At 42.3% G+C, this 23,800-nt stretch overlaps 1 protein-coding gene across 1 annotated transcript; it reads left to right on the top strand.

Moving 5' to 3' along the window:
* The first annotated feature begins 39 nt into the window (after window positions 1-39).
* On the top strand, window positions 40-21,222 carry NUFIP1 (nuclear FMR1 interacting protein 1). Its single transcript, XM_058018964.1, is given in 13 exon segments — window positions 40-66; window positions 69-120; window positions 123-169; window positions 172-643; window positions 891-979; window positions 2,077-2,181; window positions 2,802-2,864; window positions 3,197-3,273; window positions 9,660-9,752; window positions 13,351-13,613; window positions 14,990-15,118; window positions 16,012-16,244; window positions 19,011-21,222. Coding segments are annotated over 13 exon segments (1,989 nt in total). The 3' UTR covers window positions 19,350-21,222.
* The last annotated feature ends 2,578 nt before the right edge of the window (window positions 21,223-23,800 follow it).

The raw sequence follows: 23,800 nt of genomic DNA, 5'->3' as shown, positions 1-23,800 counted from the left end.
CGCTCCGCTCCCCTGCTCCCGCCCCTGCGGCGCTCCCGGATGACGCCACGGCCGCCGGGAAGGAGGGAGGGAGGGCTCGCCTTCCTCAGCCCGGACGTGACGCGTTCAGCGGCCGCCACCGGAGGGCCCCACGTGGTGGTGCGGGAGCGTCGCGGAGCGGGGTCTGCACAGCCGGGCGGCCTCTCCGGGCCCGACATGAACCCCTTCGCCTGGTACCCGCCGCCTCCGCCGGGGCTGCCTCCGCCGGGCATGCCCCCACCATTCTTCTGCCCGCCGCCCTCCTGGGACGCGAGCTTCTGGGCTGCTCCCGTGCCCTACCCGCCGCCCGGCCGCTACCCGCCGCCCGACAGCCCCTACGCGTCCGCCGACACCTACTCGCAGCCCAAGAGCTACTCCCAGCCCGCCGAGTCCTACTCGCAACCCGCCGAGAGCTACTCGGATCCCGCCCAGAGCATCCCTCCCGCCGAGAGCTACTCTCAGCCTGCCCAGAACTTCTCGCAGCCCGAGGGCTACCCGCAGCCCGCCGAGGGCTACCCGCCGGCTCAGGGCTACCCGCAGTCCGAGAGCTTCCTTCCCCCTCATGGCTACAGCTCGCCGGGCGCCTGGTTCCCGCCGGCCTACGGAGCGCGGGGCCCGCACCCTGGTGAGGGGCAGGGGCAGGGGCCGTCCCTTGGGCCGTGGGCTCCTTCCCATCCCGTCCGATCCCAACCCATCGGCAGGCAGGGGCTGCAGGACTCTCCTCCAAGCACGTTGGTCATGCAGCCCCTCTCTTATCTCTTCCCTAAATCCTCCTCTGTTGCCCACTGAGGTAGGCGGAGGGGGGGGGGGGTGTTTTGCCACGTGTATCTGTGAATGGCTCATTTTTTTTTTTTTTTCTCTCTGTTCTGAAGGTGGAAATGGTAATTTCTCCCAGAAACGGCAGGGCAAGCAAGCGCCTGCGTTTAGTAAACATTGCCCAGAAGAAAATAACAAGCCAAAGGTATGGAGTGGGGTCCCCAGCGCAAGAGGGACATGTGTGTGTTGGCCAGGGAAAGGCCATGAAAATGATTAGGGGGTGGAGGTGAAGGCTGAGGGAGATGGGGTTGTTCATCCTGGAGAAGAGAAGGCTTTAGGTAGAACCCTGCATCATGATTTCAGTACTTTAAGAGAACTTAGGAGAAAGATGGGAACAGACTTCATAGTACAGCCTGTAGTGGTAGAGCAAGGAGTAATGGTTTTAAACTGAAGCAGAGTAGATTTAGATTCGACATAAGGAAGACTTTTACTGTGAAGGGGATGGGATATTGGCACACATTGCCCAGAGGAGCTGTGACTAGCCTGTTTCTGGAAGTGTTGAAGGCCAGATTGAATGGGGCTTTGAGCAGCCTGATCTGATCTAGTCATAGACTGTCCCTGCCCATGGTGGTGGATTGGAACCAGATGATCTTGGAATGTTCCTTCCCACCCAAACCATTTTGTGATGGTGTCAGTCTGATGGAACTTGTCCCAAGGCACTGTAAGAGATCCCATTCTCCTGTCTGACCTGCTTGCCCTTAGAAGAGAGCAAACATGTGACAGTCTGTAACTCTTGAAAGATACATGTCAACCAAATTGTTACACAGGTTTATGTCACCTTGCTGTGGTGATGCTCAACTGCCTCAAGTAGTGCTCTGTTACAAGGTCAAGAGCAGGCAGCCAGATGGCACTGACGTGTGTAGTGGGAGAAGGCAGGGTCTGTGCTGCCCTCTGAACTTGTGCCTTCATGGGAGAGCAGTCATGGTCTGTCTTGGTAGAGAAGAACATGGGGCTTTAGCCTAAATCTCAGAGCCCTCTGCAAGTCCGTGCCAGCCAACTGGTGTGTTTGCAGAAGCAATAATTGATTAAAACGTGGTAATGGGAAGAGCTGAGTGCAGGGTGCTTTGTTTAGAAGATAAGTAATGGGAACTTAACTTCTGTGTTATGTTACCTTGTCTTTGAAACCTTTGAAACATAACTGCTTGATTAACAAAAATAATAATAGTGTTTCATGACCAACTAAACACAGGAATATCTTGTAACTGCAATCCTGAGATTTCTTCTTCTTTTTTTTTTTTTCAGACCAAAAAGAAAAAAGAGCCAGTTTTCTCTCATTACTGTGATACCTGTGACCGTGGCTATAAAAACCAGGAGAAGTATGATGAACACATTTCACAGCATAAGCAGGTTAATGAGTTTGGCTTCTTTTATTCACACTTTGATTTTTTTCCTTTGTGCCTGACAAACAGCTGTAGTCACTCTTTGAACAGTAGACATAGGGATAAGATTCCAGAGCTTTGTCAAGTATTAGTGGGGTATGAATGCTGTATGTTGGAGAGGCTTCAGCTGTATTTTTGGTTTTATTACTGAAGCCTTTTAAACTGCTTTTCTTGTGAAGTATTACTAAGTCATAGGAATTAATTAATTGACACCCTTATAGCATGTGCAGTTTTTGTGTGTGGAAACATTTAAAAAATTTCCTTTATTGAAAATTATCAAAATTTGCAAGTACCAAAATTTGAAATTGAAGAGTCTTGCAAATTTTTATCTTAGGTAAACTTCACTTTCTCTTCAGTTATCAGATACATTGCCTACACTGGTTATTATAAAACCAGATGAAATTTAAAAGTACATTTTCTTTGTTTGCTGTTTTTACAATCACCTTTGTTGGCAAACAGGGTAACTTAAATAGCCTGTGCAACAAACTGTACATTCAACTGGCACTGAGTTTATTTGAAGTGTGCTCAAAAGCTTGTTTATAATTTGTGTAAATTGGTGTGTTTTAAGTTCTCCCTCTTATCTTGCAGTGCTCAGAAGAAGGTTGCACTTTCAGTGCCCATGAGAAGATCGTTCAGATACACTGGAAGAATGTAGGTAACCCTCTGGGCCCAAAATAGGAGTCTGTGCCATCTTTACCGTGGCCCCTTCTCTCATTCTTCAGTGGTTTCCCTTCATTCATTTGGAAAGAAAATGTATCATCTCTGAGGAGTATGTGTTTCAAGACAATATCGTGGATGAAAATTTGTTAAATACTATGGGGTTTTCTTAATGGATTCATTTTATCATCTCTGTGTACACTCACACCAGTTTTGGAGGTGAAAAGAGTGTGATACCACTATGCCTGACATAATGATGTTTTATTTTTTAATTTGTGGGTTTTTTCCTTCCCCTTTTAAGCGCCTGTAAAATACTTTTTCCTTAGGCACATGCACCTGGTGCAAAAAGAATAAAATTAGATAGTCCAGAAGAGATTGCTAGATGGAGAGAAGAAAGAAAAAGGTAAGACTTGTGGCCTATGGATTTGTTTTGCTGTATTTTCCCTATGTGAGCAGGAGATGACAGCTGAAGGGCAGGAGCAGCACATAACTTGCTGTTTCTGCTGTTACGTTGACCCTGGGAAATTCCTGCAGCAGTGATCTGTGTCAGGATGCATGAGCCAGGAGAGTGTGAGCTGCAGAGATTATAATAACTTAAAAGATTATAATAGAAGGCAAGGTATCAGCTGAGAAGGAAGCAGCTTTCCCAGATGCTTGATGTGGTATCCCAGGTTAGGTGAATGTCTCATTCCTTTTAGCCTCACTACAGGTCACATTTTAGGTCAGAAGTGTTTGTGTGGTGGTTTTTAATAGCTTAAAAATCTGGGACTACTGACTACAACTGTAATACTATGTACACACTTCCTCAGCTAAGTTGTCCCAGTAGACCACAACAGGGAGTTTTCCTAATTCTTTAAGGGCTTGATGCTTTTTTAATGAAAGAGAACAAAAACTGTGAATGATACTGTTCTCGGGTAGTCTAACTTACATTGTATGCAGGGTGCAAGGTAAAATTCTCGTATAAGCAGTATTTCTCACTTTTTCTTATCCTGTGATACAACAGGGTGTAGCTTTTATCTTGACCAGGATTGAAGTATTTATCTCCCAGATTTGTTTTTTTTCCTTCAGAGTTCAATGGGTTAAAATCCACACTTTCCCAGCAGGAGAAAGATGCTGCAGGCTTTTCTCACTTCTATTGATAATTTAGAATATAGTCTTGTAAGTGATCAGTGCAAGAGTTTTGTTTCCACGAGCAAGAGCCCTGTATGCAGAATAGGAAGTGATATAAATTTAATTTTGAGATCAGTGGTGATGAGCTAGGGCAGTGTACTAGTCACATGGGGTTTTTTTAGTGAAAATAAAACCCAGTGGTCTGATGGAATCCTACTGATGTATCTGCCTTGCATCCATGTCAGAAGACAGTTTAACATGTTCTTGCTTTGAACTTCACTTCCCTTAATACATCTTTACACTGTTTTTATTGAAAAAGAAAAATGAATAGAATTTATTGTAGAATTTTTAACTGCCTCCCATCCATTTTTTTCCTGTATGGAGAAGCAAAATTTCTCCCCATGTAATTTCATTCTTGGAGGCTTTAATTTTTCTTTGGACATGGTTTCAGCTTTTTCTGCAAATTTCTCAAAGGCAAAAGGAAATCTTACCACTATGTCAGCACATCACAGCAGTCAACTGTTGCACCTGCTGTTCATTTTTTACAAATGAAAATAATCCATAGGTTCTTAAAAGAAAAACGAAAAGCTTTTTTGATCGAGAAACAAGAGATTTTCTCCCTTTTTTAAAATGCCATCATTAACCAGACAGAAATTGGTTGTGATCTCTGCAAATATAAGTTTGGTGTTAGATTAGGCAAATTTTGGTGCTATATTAGTTCTCCTTCCAAGGTTTCCTTTTATTCAAAAGATGCTTGAGGGCTTGGTTTTTATTTGCTTTCAGTCTACATATTGCTGTTGTGGTTGTTTTTGGTGACCTAATTTTCTAATGGTAACTCCAAGGAAGAAGATCCATACTCGTATGCAGTCTCTGAGAGAGGCTTTACTACTCATTTCCAACTTTTCATACACTTCTCTGTTTTGGGAAGTGTTCAGGAGAGTTTCTGTCTAGTAGCTGAGGCTGAGGTTTAAGTGTTGAAATGATGTTTAAGGTGTATGTGTCAGTATGTGCTCTGCTAGAGCATTGGGGTAGTGGGAATTGAATGTAAAATTATGGATATTGTTTGTGTGGGGAGTGGGTGCTGCAAATCACAGCAGCCTTTATCTACACTTAATTGTAAGGGTGATGCTCTGCCTGGGATGGTTTTGCTGAGCTTCTGAAGGATCTGATGTTGGTTTTAAAGGTGAATATGATTTGGCTGCAATGCAGCATTGCTGAAAGCCTTTGCTCACTGCAGCCCAGTAACACCAGGAGACATAAAGTCGTGTGGTCACAGGCACCAACCAGAAAAGGCAGAATGGGATTAGGACTGTCTGAGCCAAGGCCACTAGATGGAGTAGTGCATTATCTTGGTACTTCAAGCCTTCTTGGGCATCGTATTTAGCCGTGATGGATGGGTGTAGAATGACTACCTGGGTGGCTTTTGTTACTCTTTGTACAGCGAGGAAGCTCTATGAGCATCCTTCTTTCTTTAATTAAAAAAAAAGGGGGGGGGGCATGGGAGGCAGGCAGAGAGAGAAAGCCAGCTGGAACTTTTGTGCAGCATTAATTGGGTCACCAGCAAAGCATCACTTTAGTACTGAAGGTCTGTTGTTGAGTCACAGTAAACACTGCATTGTACAGAAAAGAGGGACACCAGAGGGAGTCTGAGCTATTAAGCAGTTTTGGTTTACAGTGACAGGAAAAAACCTTTTTCATTCTAGAAGCTCCAATCAGAGCTAAGAATGAATCTTTTTAGGTCATTAATAGTTTGTTCCTAATTAGGTTGCCATGATTTAATATGTGTGTTTCCATGCTGCATCCTGTCTTGCTTGTTCTTTCAGCCGTTATAAATAATTACTTGCAGAGTTGAGATTTTTCTTCTTAATTAGCTGCTGTGTTGCTCAATTGTGTATCCTGCTTAAAATCTTCAAGAAAGAGCTTGTGTTTAAAGTGTAGCCTTACTGTCATAGAGGAAGGAGGAGGAGGAGAGCTGGTAAGGACTATCTCTGGATGAAGCATGCTGGATTGGAATGCTGTTTTCCTGTTGAACCTGCTGAGCCAAGAAATCTAATTAAGTAAAGAGCAATAGAGATGAAGTTCCATGGGATCTCAGGGTTTCCCTGTGTTTTGCAGACAGATGGTTGTGAAGTCTGACATCAACTTTTCTTGTTTTGATTTGTCCTGTCCCTTCCAAGTGTTGAGAAATGTGCTGTCTTCAGCATATTTTTTCTTTAACATGAGCTTAAAGAGAATTATCTGCAATGCATTTCCTTAATGTGTCAGAATGAGGTATTGCTGTCTTCCCTACTCCACAAGTGAGATCTGGGTCCTGCCAGCCCATCTGTTTCTCACCAACATTTCTTGAGCAATGGTTATTAGCAAGAATGTGGCAAGGCTGTTTTAGTGTTAAAGCGAATCATTGAATTTACTTTTGCTTAGCTCCTAATATAACATTGAGGGATTTTCTTGAGTTTCTGTGTTGCTTGTAAATTCTTCCCTTTCTGCCCCACTTTCTTTATTTTCTTGGCATTGGTTTGTTCAGATAGGAATTGTCTGTTGTATTTCCTTGCAGTACATCTCACAGGCTGAGCATGTGCTTTGTGCTTGAAGTTCAGTACTGTTAATCACACCACTTGTAATTAATTTGTGGTTTTCTCGTTGCATAATGATAATCCTAGAGTAGTTTGGAATCCTCCCTGGTGTTGTGTTCATAGTAGTGAAGTATGTAATATGGAAAATAATTTCTTGTAACCTGGTAAAAGTAGAGGAGACAAAGCAAAGTAGAAGGGATGTGTCCAACAGATCAAGGTAAACATAGATGCAATAAAGTTTACTCCGATCTGCTGGAATAGATCAGCAATGAAACTGCCTCAGCTAACATATGGTTAAATTAGGTGTGGGAAAGTTAAGCCAAGGTTTTATCAGCTCTCTTGGGTCATTTTTATTCCCTTTGGGCTATCCGTGTCTCCTTTGCTGTTGGCTGTGCATATGCAATTAAGAACAGCTCAAGAAATTTTTGAGGCATTTTGCTCACAGTGCTGTTCCTAATAAAATGATGAACTTGTGTAGCCCTTGACTCAGGAATTTGTTGTATAAACTGCTACAGAAACAGGTCTCTTTTCTGTTAGATGTTGGCAAAGCTCTGTTTCTTCACTGCTTGCTAAGAGCTGCTTTACTCCAATGTTTATGAGAGCAAGATAAAGTATGCTGGCCTATAAAAAAAATGCATGGCTCTGGCCAGTGTGTTCATTTATCAAAAAAAAAAAAAATCCATTCCCTAAGATACATGTGTTATTGATTAGGCTCGGTGTTGCTGTTCCCTGTCTCTAGAAGCTTTAGGGTATCCTTTACCTGCATGTCTCACTTAGTTGGGATATATTTAATATACTCATCTTAACATAAAAATCACTTTTCTGATGCTATCAATTTATTTTGAAAGGTTTTGGATTGTAGAAGTGTGTACTGTTGGGAACTGCAGCTGCTATGAAAGAGGGCTGCCTTCTCAGGCTGTACTGGCTTCATGAAGTCTGCTGTGCCAGACCACCACATCCTGGTTTAACTCTCCCTTTTACAATAAGTTCCTTAGGTTTGTAAAGCCCTGTGGGGATGGATGAAGCTCTTTGTATTCAAGCTCTGACAAGTTGTTTGCAAGGCATAAGTGCTGGGGTGCTTCTACTTCAGCGGTGTTTGAAGGTAACATTTTAGGAACATCATTTTCTTAGGAGAGGTGAAGGGCTTGCCATCTTAGAAGGGTGCAAACCCAAGTCAGCTCTTGGGATTTGAGCATATGGCCTTTTATGTGGAGGGGCTCAGTCAGTAAAGGCATGAGGTAAAGGCAGTGAGTAAATTGCCATTTAACGTTTGAGAAGAGATGGAAAAGATAAACACAGCCACTACAGATGCCTTCAGCTGTGCTTCTGCAGGCATACTGGGACTTGTGACTTGAGCTCTCGCCAGCTGTCAGTTACTGCCTGTGTCAGCTGGAAGGCTGGTTGAGGAGAAATCTGTCAGCCTTGGCAGTTAAATGGAACTGAAAGCCTTGGTGCAGTCCATTACGGTGGCTCGTGGAGGGAGTGGAAACTCACAGGAATGAAGGTGGGAGGCATTCATGTCTCAAATCGTGTTGAGAGAGCATGTCTGAATATGTCCTTAATCAGCATAAGTGCTGGAGCATTTGAAGACTCCTTTGCTCTAGTATTTAGGGTCTTCCCTTATATTTAAAACACCCTCCCCCCCTGCAATCTCTACAGTAAGCTTGAGGATGTTTTGAGCATAGCTACTTGTTTTATGGCTTGCTGTCCTCCTGGGAGCCTTTGTGTTTTGAAGGAAAGCACCTTCTCCTAAAACTGTGGTGCACGGGGGTCTTTGTCAATGCAAAGCTTTTGAGATTAAAGAGTTCATTGCACATTTGCTGTGTGCTGGGAGTGTTGTAACATGGATGAACAAATCTAACTAACAGGGAGGAGCAGAGGTAAAACATCACATCCCTGTGCTCACTTGAGCTATATGGCAGATTTCTGGGAGAAATCCAAAGAAAATACATCTTGACAGCTCATGTTCAAATCCTCTTAAAGAGGACTAGTTCTGTAGTGTGTTTAGGTTTGTCTTGTAGAAAAAGCTTCTCTTTTTCCCTTGGTACGTGGTTGACGCTGTCTTGAATCGATGTGACACTTAGCATTCATGCTGTAGTATGGGGGAAATGCATGTGATAAGATTAAATATTTAAAGAAAGATCCATGTCTTTTTGATAGCTATTTTTAGTGAGAAGCTGTTCTGTGTTTCTCTTTACTCCATTTTAATAGACATCAAATATTTATTCTTTGTGTTTCTATACAGAAGCTGGGGGAGCATGTGCATGTGTTTCTCATTTACCGCTTTTATCTCAAAGCTCTGGCATTTAGCTAACTAATGTTTGCAGAGCAAGTAGTGCAGCCATTTTTGGGCCTTGATGGTAAAAAGCCTGCTGCCCAGGCTCTGCGTGTTAGAACCAGTGAGACATTTGTCTGGAGGGGAGGATGTTAAGGGAGGTGGGGAATGGAAGAGATGGGATGGGTTGGGAGATGGTTGTAACAGTAGGTTTCTTTTCATCTGCATGATCTGGCAATTTTTCTTGAACGTGGAATTAAAAAGGGGCAGTAATTCTGGTGAAGTTGAGGTCAGTGTGCGAGCACAATGCTAAATGTTGCTCAAGAAGGAACTTGTGTGCTTTTTCTTGTCACATTAAAGGAATCTTGTGCACCCAGAAGCTGTTCATATAGCCTTTTTTTTAAGTTTAGAAGAACTCAGCAGTTAGTTTGCTAAAGGCATGTCATTCAAATAATCCAATTGAAGCTCCATAGAAATAATGTAGGAGGACTAAATCATGCTGTAATGTGTTGGGGCAAAGAGAGGGTCCATGACTATAACCCAACTATTTGTCTGTACCTTGCTTGGTGGTTTGGTAAATCTAAGAATGCTAATGGGATATTTTTAATTTTTGTTTTGTTTTGTTCATTGCATCTGGATATGTAAGCCTAAATGCACTCAGGTTTCTTTTCCTCACTAATGCTTTTATAAGAAAGAAACAGTCTGTTGAACTTCATTGAAAAATTTAAAAAATCTGTAATGTTTATAGAGAAAACTGATTTGGTAAAGGGGGAATTGAGAAACTACAGTGAATCCTATAAGAGCCAGTGAAACTACTTTTTTTTCTTCTAGAAATTTTCCTACTTTGGCAAACATTGAAAGGAAGAAGGAAATGCAGACACAGAAGGAGGAAAGAGGAGAAGTGCTGACTACCCAGCAGTTTGGGTAAGTGTTTTGAAGCAAGCTTGTTGCTTTCCTCCCACTGAATTCAAATGTATGCTTTCTTACTGTGGTCTCCCAGCACTTGCTGCTTCCACTGTATGCAGAATCTGGCTGCCCTTTAAGAGAGGACAGGCCATTTGACAAACTGCTGATGTAATATTCTTTTGTTTACTTCATAGTGCTCCAAAGTTCACTTCAGTTAAACGAAACAATAAGTACATGAAAAATCTGGTACTCTGGCTTGTTTGAGAATACCACTTTCTAGTGGCCATTCATTAGATCAGCATAACCTTGGTCTCTGAAGAAGTAGTAATGGGGGCAAGAGTCATGCAACAGAATGATTCCACATGATTTAATTTTTTATTATCTGAAAATGGCCAACAGAGATTTTGTTCTTACTCTCTCTCCTTTCTGATGATAAATCAGTAGTCAAGTGAAGAGGGGAAGAAGATAAAGATGATGGAGGGCAGTAAAAAGAAGCAGCACTACTTAAGTTATAATGAAAACCATATGAAAATAAAGTTAAACCTATCTGCTACCGTTGTTCTGAGCTAGTGCTTACTCGTCTTGGATTTTTATCTGTTCACTGCCTTATAAATTATTTTCCAGCATGGTTTTGTTCTTCTCTCTCAATTTCATTGTTAGGTGGAACCAGCTAACTTCATTAGCTCTGCTTTATGACCTGTGGGAAGATTGGTTTTTAAAAAAAGTTGTTAAAATGAGCCACACTCCTAAAATACTATTTGATTAAACTGGAATGACTGAGCTGGAAGGCAGGAGCAGACTCAGTCCTAAGGGGCTCTTGCTAAATGCCATTTTCTGCCACATGGAAGTGCAGCTGGGGTTTGCCTAGCTTTTTGTGTAGGGGATGACAGCAAACAAACCAAAACTTGCTAACTTGCACCATGGAAAAATGGTTGAGTTAGTGCAGAATAAGAAGTTAGTGTAATTTATTAAATGTGAACAGTGCAAATTACCTTGTTGCAGCATGTTCTTCAGAAGATCCACTTGCCTGCCCCCACTCAACCAGTTGCCTTTCATGCCTGAAAGGAAAGGTTTATAAAAGAGTGAAGTAAAACTTCCTTTAAAGGATATAAAGTTGCAGGAGTGCTTTACACCCAAGGAACCAAACCTGGGCATTGAAACTCAGGCTGCAAACATATATATTGTATATAGAACATATATATTATGACATTTCTTTGTCACAGTAACAAACTGTGGTTTTATTTGCTAACTTTTGTAGCTGTGAGTCAGATGCATCGAGTAGCCTTAAATGTCCATCAGCAATTCCATGCTGTTACATTTGTTAGGAGGTTTGTATCTGGAAAAGTGTTTGGGAAAAAAAGCCCTCAAAATTGCAGGTTCGTCACTTCTATGTAACAACTTTTTATTCTAGTTCATTCTAGAAATCTCTTCTTCTTCTTTTCTCCCTCCCCTTAGCACTCTACGCTTGGTGAGCTGTCCATAATCTGTCATTTCTGCTTTATATATCAGCAGTAAAGATTCTGCAATTGGTGCTTATCTGGCAAATTTACTGATGTGTGAGGAAAAAGTAGAATACAGCTCGTTCCCTGCAAGCTGTACTATTAAAGCAAATGGCTAAGGAAGACTTAGAAAGGATTAGATGCTTAACACTTCCATGGTGCTTTTCATTTGTGGTTGTCTGAAGTGCTTTGCAACTCCTAAGTCTCAGCATCCCTGTGTGTGAGATCAGAGATGCAGAAGGACCACTTTGGAAGCCTGTCTGGTGTCTCACAACACCTGAGTAATAGTGCACAGCTCTCCATGCCCTCTGCATGGAGAGTGAAGGGCAGGATGTCTTCCACAAGGGAATGGCAGAAGGCAGATACCAGGCTGGTGTTTGCTGGGACATGTTTTTGACCTTGAGGTTTCTTTCTGGGTGTTTGAGGCCCCAAAGAATTTAGATGATTGGTTGTAACCCTTGGTCAAGGACAACAGCTTTAATTAACCCCGTATTTGCTCGATGTCTTCTAGGTTGTACAACATGCTGAATTTAGAGTATGGTTGGACAAATTCAGAAATGCAGTTTTCTCTCTTGTTGGAGTTGAATCATAGGAGATAATATTAGCCTTTTGTGGGTGAGGGACTGATGCACAGGAAGGCAGTGGCTTGCCACTTGTACCACAGGAACACTGTGGTGGGTGATGCCATCAGGGATGAGCAATCAGTGTTAGACACTGTCATGAAGTGACTGGAGAATGAAATTAAATATGTTTTGCTGTGATATAAAGTAATTTTGTGTGCTATGACTGGCCTTGTTCTCCTCTAAAGAAGGACTTGATAAATCCAGAAAAGCATGGAAGAGAGGAATGCTGGTAGCAGGAACATTTCTGAACAAAGTAGTGGGTGGCTTGAAAGGGCTGTGTGATGGAGACCTAGAAAGATTGCATAGGTGCAAGAGGTGAATAAAGTGTAGTTATACGCTGATTCTTGTAACTCAAGAAGAATGGGTTACTAAATGACTTGTTTAGACCTCAGAATGAAGACAAACAAAAGTCCTTTGTCAAAAAATATTAACCTTGCTGCAAGATTTTAGCAATGCCAGACATGAACACAGCATCCCACATGAGGGATAATAGGACATCAGCTGTGCTGAAGGTGAGGCTGAGGCAGGGAGGGCTGATCAGAACAAACCATGGGGCTCATTAAGGACAGGAGATCTTGTGTAATTTTTGTTGTTATAATGTACTGATGATTAGTTACAGTCCTGTTTTCCTGAATTAAGTTTCTGTTGCTTGGAAATAAATATTTTCAGAAAGCTTCAGCTGTCCCTTCTATATTTGCTTTTCTCTCTTGGTGACATTGATTCTTATATCTATAGAATTCAACCAGAGTTTAAGCTTTCCAGGTATCTTCCTATAACATGTGTTTATAGGACAAACCTGGAAGATAATGAAGCTGTGAAAGATAAGTGGAACCAGCATGCTGTGCTCTTCCTGTATTTCAGGACTTGTTCTTTTGTTTCAAGTCCTAAAAAATGCATTATTCTGATGGACATTTCTTTTATTCCTTTTCCTTGGAATGGGAAAGATGAATGGCATGTTGGTTGGAGGCGGGAGTAGGTAGTCATTGCAGCTGATGGTGTCAGATGGCTGAATGGATTTGGTGCGGCAAGATGCTTCTCAGAGCTGTAACTGGAAAAAAGGGACTACAGCAGTGAAAGAATGTTTATAGTAGATGCTTTCCTTATAACTTCATGTTGCCTCTGTTTTGAATGGCTTTAATGCTTAAGTGAAGATTTGTTGACTTTGTTATCTGAAATGAGAACGCCCTGTCCTCACACTGCCGGTTATCGAGGAGCTTTCTTAGCCCATGTACCCTTGGCCTTGTTGAAAACTGAAAACTAGAAGTCATGAGATTCAAACTGTTCATTCAGTTCCTGCTTTGTCCCATTGCCCTGCCTGAGATGAGGTGTGACTGATTTTATGGTCTGTCACCTCGTGTTAGCTGAGCTGGTGTAAGTCCTGGCATCATTCTGTGTTGCTGAACCTTAAACAAGGGCCTGAGCCATTTGGTTACATCAGTTGTTTTTATTCTCATAGCTTATCATCTGTATGAGCTTTCTGTTTCTATTCTCCAGCAAAATGAAGGGGATGTGGAAACCTCCAGAAAATGGAGAAGCTCTTGGGCATCAACGAAGACACAGGAGAAGACAATGGCGTCCATTCTGGAAGAAATTTAGAAAAAATGGTGGCGATTGTCATGGACCTAAAACTCAAAATGAAGCCAATGGACCAGAAAACAGCACATGTGAAAAGGAGCATGAAAAACAAAATGCTTTGACAGGCCAAGCATATGAGAAAGACGTGGACCCTCTTGGTCTTCTGGCAAATGGTGATGTCGGTAAGATGAAGGAACTTAGAGAAGTTTTATTTAAATGATTGTTTTAAGTTTAGATGCTGAAACTTTGTGCTTGCTAGTCACCATTTTGGAAGTCTGACATGAAGTTTTGTGCAGCGTTACATGTTCGGATGTAAATATTGTACAATAGTCTAAAGGCCACGCAGCACCAACCTAGGTTGCTAAATTAACATAAAAGAGATAAGAAAATACTTATAAAACCAGAAGAAGATGAAATACTTGAACAGCCAAATTATTTTTAAAGACTGTTAAATATCCCTTTGTGGTTTTGAAAGCAACAGTATTTAGAAAGTGAAAACAAATGGATTTCCTTGTATGAGTTAAGTGAATTACTTAAAATGTCAGTATTTTACTTTTAGTTCTGTTCTTTGCTGTATTATTACTCTTGATATTCTCCATATGTGTGTGTTCTTTGAAGTATTCCTGCTTAGTTTTTCTGAGTTTGGTTTTTTGTTGGGCTTTTTTTTTGTGAGCACGTCTTGTTTCCTCATGCTGGCAGCAATATAAATTCTTCACATCTAACTATTTATAATATAGTCAGCAGTACTCCTAGAATATGGCATGTAAGCTGACTTTGGCTATTTTTAGCAACAAGGGTAGAATAGATTCCCTGGAAAGATGTCTGATGCTGAGTTTTTCCTCTTGAAAACATAATCTTCAATTAGTGAGAACAAGAACTCAGCATCCCTATGCAATTTGTTTACTCCATTAATCTTTGCGTGTTGGGAAACTTAAGTATGCTTAAATATCTCTATATTTCCCTGCAGCATTTGTGTTTTACTTAATGATAAAAGGTCTAATTATGCCAAAGTACAGCTAGTGACCTCTCTTATAGTAGGTAGAAAAGGAATGTGGTCGCCCTTAATTAAACAATATTAAAGCTAGTTGCAACTTTTTATACAATTGAGAAAGATAGCCAGAACGAATAATAACACACACAATATAACTAAGTAGAATTTAAAAAAAATATACAGCCCAAATCTATGATTTTACTGAATAGGTGCATCTTTTTGATTCTCCTTTTTTTTTAATTTCCCCTGATTGGCTTCTAAATCCTTCTCCTCCATCTCAGAACTAAATCCAGCAAGACTTCAAAACGTATTATGAAATCCTCTCTCTCTCTTTACCTACACTCAATAACAAGACTTATAATTCTATTTGGTATGCAGAGGAGGGAGCAGAAAGCTCACCTTTCTGCTGAGCTTCAGGAAAGTTTTTGGGGGGTTTTCTATCAGTCCACGGCACCATTGCGCAATGGTGCCCAGGTGTGTGTGGTGCTGAGATGGGGATTTGGCAGCAAGGCTGGCTGTTGGCAGGATTGTTGGGAAAAATCCCTCTTGCCTTTTCTTTCCCTGCAGAATCTGACAAGGATGAGGCAGCTGAGGAGGATGGAAGGCTGGCAACGACAGTTGTCCCCAGGCAGGTGACCTCTGCCCTTAGCTCGCTGTCGGTCAACTATGGCAGCGCATCCGACAGTGAGCCCGAAGGTGTGTGGAAACAACTTCTGCCCTTCTCCTCTCCCCTTCTGCCCTGTGTCACACTGCAGTGATGGGGACTGCAAGCAGAACTGTGGCTTTTTTTGCTGTCCTTTCCTCAGTAGGACGTCCTGGGTCGAGAGAGGAGGCATAAAATGTCTTTGATTAAGTTGTGTGTGGTCAAATTTCCCAAGTCTTTTCTCCCCTAGTTGGGGGAAAATAAGGAACCTGTTTCCAGTCTTGCTTCAAATCATGTTTGAATAGTGCCAGGAAAAAGCTGTTATTGTCACTCCATGAACTAATTTCCACATCCTTAAGGGCTTTTTCCATAGAAGGCTGCTGGGTGTTGCAATAGGACCTGAACTCTGTTACTTGTATTTTGTGCTTCTCTGAGTGTATCCATCAGTGGATGGTGAGGGATTGCTGCTGCTGCTTGTTTTTGCGAATATTTACTAAGCCCTACTTGCACTGGGTGGCCTACCGAAAGTTAGAGAGCATCTAGCAGACAGTGATTGAACTTGGGCATCCTCTGCCCTAACTGTATGATGATTTTCTCAGCAGCCTAATTTGCAGCAATCTATAATGTGAAGCATGGTACTTCTTAAGTGATAAGAAGGCAGAAGTTTGAAAACCTCAATCAGGTGTTATTCCTTTTATTTTTCTTTTTGTGCTGTAGAATCGAAATACCTTGTTTTCCTTTCTGTGAATATTTAGAGATTATTCTTTGTATTTAGAAAGAAAACCCAAGCCAAACAAAACCCTCCCTTCCTCCAAGTAAACCTTGAATATCTTCACATCAGGTTGTGTGAGCAAGAATAGTACTAACGAACTGCCAGTGCATGGGGATATGAGCGCGTTGAAGAGGCTTTTAAGTTTGAGATGAAAGTGTGTTCTTTTTCTTTAAGAAATCCCTGTCAAGACTGCAACAAAAGCTGAGAGAAACCAGGCTGTGCTCAGAAATACGCCTCAAACTACTCCTGCTCCTCAGAGTCGGAAACCAAATCAGAGCCGCCCAGAGTGCGCAGGCGCGGCGTTAAGGAGCTCGAATTCGAACGCACGTCCCCCCAGAGGGCCTGATAAGCGGGGCAGGAAAACATTGCCTCGCCTTCCCAAGCGCCGTCCAACTCTGCTGGAAATGGTAAGAGGCTAAGATAATGCCTCCTGTGCAAGAGTGGAACCTTTGGGAATGTTTCTCCTCTTCCCTGCGGGAAGTTAGAGCAGTCTGTTAGCACAGGGCCTGGCTTAAGAATAGTAAAGGGAGCGTTTCACTTGGAGGAGGTGAAGATGCTTTAATAGACAAATAGAAATACCCTGGCATGCATTCAGGTAACAACCCACTTTGGTAAGCAAGAGATGACAATGAATCACGTGTCTGAAATGAGCTGCACAAGGAACAAACCCTTCCCTTCCCTTCCCTTCCCTTCCCTTCCCTTCCCTTCCCTTCCCTTCCCTTCCCTTCCCTTCCCTTCCCTTCCCTTCCCTTCCCTTCCCTTCCCTTCCCTTCCCTTCCCTTCCCTTCCCTTCCCTTCCCTTCCCTTCCCTTCCCTTCCCTTCCCTTCCCTTCCCTTCCCTTCCCTTCCCTTCCCTTCCCTTCCCTTCCCTTCCCTTCCCTTCCCTTCCCTTCCCTTCCCTTCCCCTCCCACAGTATCCAGTAGGTTTGGATGTAATCCCAGCAGCCACGATCTGATCTTTTTGCTCCCAGCTTTGCTGTTCAGCCACCTTCCTCTGCTAGAAGACCGTACAGTACTTCTTGCACGTGCAAAGAAATCTAGTTGGGAAGTGTGTTCGTGGCTTAAAATACAGAGTGGTGTTTAGCTGCAACCTGTTTGCAGCAGGGCTTCTTCTCTGGGCATGTTTTGATCAATCTGAGGAAGGGACAGCACCCTGAAGAGCAGCAGGTTGGTGTCTCAGACGGGTAGAAGGAGGTTTGTTGGGGTAAGTCCAAGGTATTCCCAGTAGTAGTGCAGAGCAACCCATTTGGCCACAAAGCTTGGTGTCTTTCTTTAGAAAGCTCTGACAAAACCTTGGAGCTTTTTATTGTATTTATTACTCAAAAGCAGTACTACTCTTGTGATTCTATAAATGGCATAAAGCTCCTCCATCAAGGGAGAACTTGCAGTGGGCAAAAGACAGGAGAAAGCAGAGTGTCACTGACATCAGAGCTCTGAAATAGCACAGGATGTTTCAGCAAGAGATACCTGATAAGGTACAACCCAAGCTGCTGATGTGGGAGAAATCCTTTGTGGGAGAAAATTCTTGGCAGCAATGGTACTCTGTGCTAAAAAGACTAAGTTCCTAGTGACTGAAAAGGAAGTGTTTGTCCCTTGTGTAGCTCCCTAGGCATGCAGTTGCCTTTCTCACTTGCTCTTCAAAACTTTTGGTGATCAAAGCAGTGATGTCTCTGGAAGAAAGTCAGATGAAGTCCCACATACTGAGAGAAGCTGGCAGTACATGGCAAACCTGTGTTGAAGCTTGCCAGTGTAGTCCATTTCCACTAAAATTGCATTTTAGTGAGGTTTTTTACCTTTTCAAATTGCTCAGAGTTGTTTTTAAAGAATGTGTACTGTGGCTGTGAATCACAGAGGAGGGCCTGAGGTTTGTTGGTAGGCTTCCACTGTCATTAAAAATGGTTAGTGTGCAAAAACCTTGAGAGGGAGTGAGGTTGAAATTTTACAAAATGGATCCAAAAACTGCTTTAGAATGCTAAAAAAAGGTTGTTGTATCAATGATGCTTTAAAAAAAAACGAAAAGTGAGGTAGGAGAATAGCTGCAGGTATCTCTTAGCAGTCATTTGGCAGTGAGCTTGGGCACTACAAAAACATGTTTATTGTGGACATGCAAACACTAATGTGTATTTAGTCATTCTCTGTGCTGACAAAATCAAAAGCTTGTGTACTGTCACTCCACTGATACCCATCCCTGCATTAAAAAATCAACTACAAAGATACAGTCTTTGATAGGGTAATTTCTGCCGCCCTGCTGGGCCCTAATTTGGCCGTTTGGGAATTCACCAGTTTCTCCCAGTCAAACAAAGAGAACATCACTCTGTCCCTTGTTTGCCCTGAAGTACATCTCCTAGTTCATATGGAAGATTCCTGAAGGCTCATTTTAGATGTCAGCTGCTTGTAACACCTCTTAGCAACTGATCTAAGTAAAAATACTCAGGCTTAAAAGTGTCTGGTTAAACCACTGTTTAAACTTGTAACAACAAAAAAAGCTTCTTGGTGACATTACTAGCCAAGCTTAGCCAAATCTGCAGTGTGTCATACAGCTCTACTGCAACTGATCAGGTAGTTACAAATTTAGCCTCTTGGCTCAGATTTTGTTTGTTCATACTACTAGTTCTGCTGACACTCGCATTGAAAAAGGTTCATTTGGCTCTCTGGCTGATAGGTTTCTTTTTCCTACTACCAAAGTGAACCTTAATAAGGTTGAAGTCAATGAGGAAGTCCTCTAGCACATTGATTAAGCTACTAGAATTAGGTTGGTGTATGTATTATAGCCCAGACCAGTTACTGCTGTTTAAATCTATGGTCTGGTACCTGATGAAAGATGCCCTTTCCTTGTATTTATCTTTTACTCATAAGGGGTTTAAATTAAAAGTGCATGGGAAATGAAATTGCAGATATGGTATAACTTAGAAAGTGTGAAAAGTGATAATAGACCTGGTACCCTGATGTACTGGAGTGCATGGCCTGGTATCACAGTCTGTGGTTTGAGAACATCATTCTCTGGTATGGCAGTCTCCAGCCCCATGTGTCCAGGGCCTGCGTGAGGGACCCAACTGTTTAATTTGAAAGATGTTGGAAATCACTGAGTAGATCAGTATATGTTGCTATGCTTGTATCAGCTACAGAGCAATAGAGGGAAATGTGCATCATCTTCTCTTTTTTTTAATTTCCAGTTACTGGCCCAGGACATCCGGCACGAGAGGAATGTGATTTTGCAGTGTGTTCGATACCTCATCAGAAATAACATGTTTGGACTTCATCTTAAAACAGAACCACAGGCTGAAGCAGAAACTGTACAGTCCCCTACACCTACAGCAGAGCCTTCTGTGGAAAAACCTGATGAATCTAGTTGTTCTTGTAGCTCTGACCTTCAGTTAGAAGGAGGACAAGAAGATGCATTATTAATAGCCCAGGGTGAGAAGGAACCTGTGGATCAGACTTCACAGATGGCTCAGTTGGCAGATGAGGACACGTGGGAAACCCCATCAATTCACTGTGAAGGGGCACCATAGAGGATGTCTCTTATGGACAGTAAAGGCTCACATTTTCTACTCAATTGATGCTTTTTGAAAGACATCAGTGTAATAAAATATCGTTGAAGTACATACTGAGAGCTGTTAAAACCACTTTCCTAATCTGTTCTGCCCTATGTGGCCATTTCCTTGGAAAACATGTTGAGTAATTCCATATCCACATGGCACAAAGGCAGCAGTGACACAGAGTATGACCTTCCCTAGAGTAGATGCAGATCCCTGCTCTAGAGCTTCAGAGTTCTGAGTCTCTTACCTTCTTATGAAACGTGTGTGAGTCCATCCCCAGAGCCAAGTAGGATGGATTTTCTTCATGTGAAGTCATGGTCCTGTGTGTGTGGAGTACCTTGAGTGTCCAGAAGTATTTCAGTGTACTTTCAAAATGGCAATTCAGTGCACACATTGTTTCACTTCAGGTTTTACAAGATATATCCAATATAAATATAGCCAGTGTAAAATATGGAAGATATACTGACCTGTCTCAAAAAGTACTGCTTCCACCAGGAGCCTCTTCCTCCCTGAATTAAGTTGCTAATTGAGCAGAGGCATGGAAATGAGGGTGAAGGTTTTATTTATTAAAAAAAAAAAGACATACTAAGACATACTATAACTGCTTGCATCAGTGCTGGGTTGCTGGTTGAGCTCAGGTACCCAGTATTGAGCTTTAACTTGTGTTACAGTTATTGCCTGACAAATTAACTCCTGAAGCAAACCCTCAATGTCATTATCAAAGGTTAGAAAGCTTACCAAGAGTTACTGGTTACCTTTTGCGTATACATTGGGAATTTATTGGTTGGCCTTCTGGAAGAATGCCTTGATACATTGTTACAATGCTCCTACAGCACCCAGAGATTGGTTTTCTTCATGGGTTTGTGCATATGTCCATAGTGTTGTGTGCACTAAAAAAGACGCATCAGCCAAGGTTTAGAAACAAATTTAGTCTTTTGATTATATTCTGCATTTGTTTGTTAGAATGCTTCTTATTAGGGGCAGGTGTTAGTTTGTCACATTGACATGGAAAACACACCACAAAAATCATCTGTTCTCAAAACCTCCATTTCAGAACCTGCGCTTTGTCTTTTAGTCATGGTTAAATGTTGCCATTAACTCTCAGGGACTGGCTTATTTTCTTTTTCTTTGGTAGAAGTCTAGCCTTCCATTTCACCACCTGAAATAGGGAGACTCACATGGGGTATTTTTATTGCCTAATAGCTATATTTTCTTTCCTTTAGTTCCTTAATTTGTGCCACACATCTCATTTGTGGAGTGTAGGAAACAAGAGCTAGTTGAAAATTCTATCCTGCTGCTCCTCTATTTATAACTACAACTGCACATTGTGTTTGTAATGCACTGTCTAAATTTATGGAATTATATAAATACCAACACCCTTGTGAAAGTTGTGTGTCTCAAGGATATATGTGCAGAATAGAAGCAGTGATCATAAACATTTATATTTCCAAGGCAGATGATTCATTCTTCCCATGATGATCTCACGAGCCATCTCAATCTCACTGACTTGCCTCTGGCTCTTACAGTTTTACTGCAATGAAAATACCAACGAAGAACACTCAGCCACAGAGATCTGGCACTCGAGCAGAACCTGCTTTCACAGTGGAGTAGTACCAGTGCTGTTGAAAGCATAAGTAACAGCTGCAGGAAGAGAAATGGATGTCTTAAATTTGCTATTAAATTGCACTTTAAACAACCCTGTGTCCTATCAAGGTGATGGCAGAGCTTTCTTTGACTGTACTCTTTGACCTTGTGTTTAAAAAGACAAAACTTTTACCAAGAATTCTTTATACAATATAGTTGTCACTATGACTTAATAATATTAAACTTTCACACAAAACCAAAACCTTTGTCAGAAATTTTTTTTAGTCTGTTTCATATAGATAGAGAGAAGTAGGTTTCTTTATAGGGGGATCTGTACATGGCATAAACCAGAAGTTTTAACCGAGGACTTGTTGCATACATGAAGAACTGCCATTTTTCTCATAACAAGCCATTTCTGCCAACTCATATAGCAGCTATGTGGCGACAGACACTGCAGTGATGTCAAACCCTGAATTGCAGTCTTGGTCAATGGTAGGAGGTCTCTGTCCTTTCCTCTTCCCCCACTTCTGTTTTTGTGCTCTTCCAGACCATGTTCACACTTCACAGACCCCTTCCTGCTCATCAAGATTGTGCTTTCTTAGTACTTTGGATTCAGCCTTTGTATAGGGAAGCTGCCATAATGACCTTCTCTGGTACTCTCAAATGCATGCAGGCTTTTCTGGTCCCTGCAGTTTTATCTGCTCTGGATTAGCAGAGGTGGGTTTTGTTCGCTTGAATAAAATACCTCTCTGTGTCTGTAAGAAGAGCCTGTTGTTTCCGGCATGCTGCTGGAGCCAGTGCTTTGTGTAGCTTTTTGCTTTCTAATTGTCTTGATTTGGGGTGGTAGTTTCTTAAAGGTTTTTTTGCAGTGTTATTAAGAAAAAAAGAATCCTACTGCTCAGTCTTTGTGACTCATTTTAGATAAAAATATTCCAGTGACAACCTTCACACTTCTGAAATTTTATTTTTTATCTTTCTTCTTTTATAACTTAGCTACTGAAAATGTAGTTGTAGGCGTCTAGTTTAAATTCAGTTCCCTTGGGCTTTGCTGGTTTTTGTTTGTTTTAAACCCATCTCACCTACTGAGCTAGAAGAGTGGAGAGAGGGAAGAAAAAAATGAGGACTACTCATTTGTGGAGGTGCAGCTTAGGCAATTGAGGCTTGCCTCTGAGCAAAATCCTTTGTGCTACAACACAGCTGCTCCCGGGAGAGTAAGGGAAACAAGTGGTGTGTGCATTTCTTATCTGTGTGACTCCTTGGTCAGTGAGGGCTTTTGCACTGATTTTGCATGTTGATGTTGCAGTCCTTGCACTGAAAGCTCAGGAGAGGGGGTGGTTTGATTAGCCCTGCACCAAGGGGAGCTGCTGTCCCTGCTGCCAACACTCCGGTCCTCTGTGTCACAACCGGGTGTCCCTCGTGTTTCCCCTTGTTCCTGTGACTGCTAATCCAAGTCATGTGGTGCAGTCATTACTCAGAATGACAGTCAAGCAGTCCTAGCAGATCTTTGGTGTTTGAAAAATGTTGAGGAATAAATACAGGCTCTTTGGGCTCATTGTTTTGTCAAAGGCAGAAGTGTGCACTGGAATGCTGCATTCCCCAAGCTGTCTATCCAGCGTACTGCATTGTTCTGACTATCTGTGAAGGCACAAGACTATTGGAGAAAGTTCATGAGGGCTGGAAAGAGAACAAGTGTCAGTTCAGGAGGATCTCAGGCCCTACAGGCTTATCAGCTTCACATTGACCCCACTGAAGGTCAAACATATGAGCCTAGAAATTATTTCCAGACATAGTAAAGACAGTAATAGAATGGTTTGGGTTGGAAGGAGCTTAAAGATCATCTGGTTCCAACCCTCTGCCATGGGCAAGAACACCTTCCAGTAGACCACATTGCTCAGAGCCCCATCCAACCTGGCCCCTGAACACTTCGACGGATGGGGCATCCACAGCTCTTCTGTGCAAACTATTCTAATGCACACCACCCTCGCAGTAAAGAATTTCTTCCTAATATCTGAAATACAAGAAGGTGGTTGGATTTAGCCAGCAGTGTTTTATGAAGGAGGAATGCTTTATCACATGGCTAGTCTTTTACAGAGAGATTCCTTGCTTGATTGGCTGAGGAGAGGGCATTGGATATTGCTCATTGTAGATTTGACAAGGCTTTAGATGCTGTGTCCTATAAAATCCTTATTGGTAAGGTATGGGTTGGGTAGGTGGATAATGAGGTAGATTGAGCACTTGCTGAAGTGCCAGGCTGAAGGGGTTGTGATGAGTCACCAGCAGGTTGGAAGAAGTGATCCTTTCTCTCTGTTCAGCACTGGTGATGTCCATCTGGAGTGCTGGGTTCAGTGCTGGGCTGCCCAGTGTAGGAGAGACATGGACATACTGCAAGTCCAATGCAGGGCCACAAAGGTGATGAAGGGACTAGAGCATCTTCCTTATGGGGGGAAGCTGAGAGAGCCTGGAGAAGAGAAGGTTCAGGGGGCTTTTATCCATGAGGATAACACCTGATGGGGGAAGTAAAGATGTAGCCAGGATTTCCTCTCTAGTGCCCATGGACAAGACTTGACAAAAGCACCCCTGATGGAAGGAAATGCAGGAAATTTCTTTTAAATATCTGAAGTAATGTTTTTACTGTGAGAGGTGTCAAACACTGAAATGGATTGCCCAGAGATGTTGTGGCATGTCCATCCTTGGGGATATTCAAAACCTGATGGGATGCAGCCCTGAGCAGGTTGTGTGGGTGAGAGTTGGAGGGCTGACCTGCAGAGGTGCTCACCAGCCTCAGCTGTGCTGGGACTCTGCAGGCTGAAGTGGATGTGCTGCTCAGATATTCTTGTTGG

Source organism: Melospiza georgiana, chromosome 2 (genome assembly GCF_028018845.1).
Source record: "Melospiza georgiana isolate bMelGeo1 chromosome 2, bMelGeo1.pri, whole genome shotgun sequence".
Lineage (NCBI taxonomy): Eukaryota > Metazoa > Chordata > Aves > Passeriformes > Passerellidae > Melospiza > Melospiza georgiana.
The sequence above is the reverse complement of the archived record's forward strand: the minus strand, read 5'-3'. Positions and strand labels throughout refer to the sequence as shown.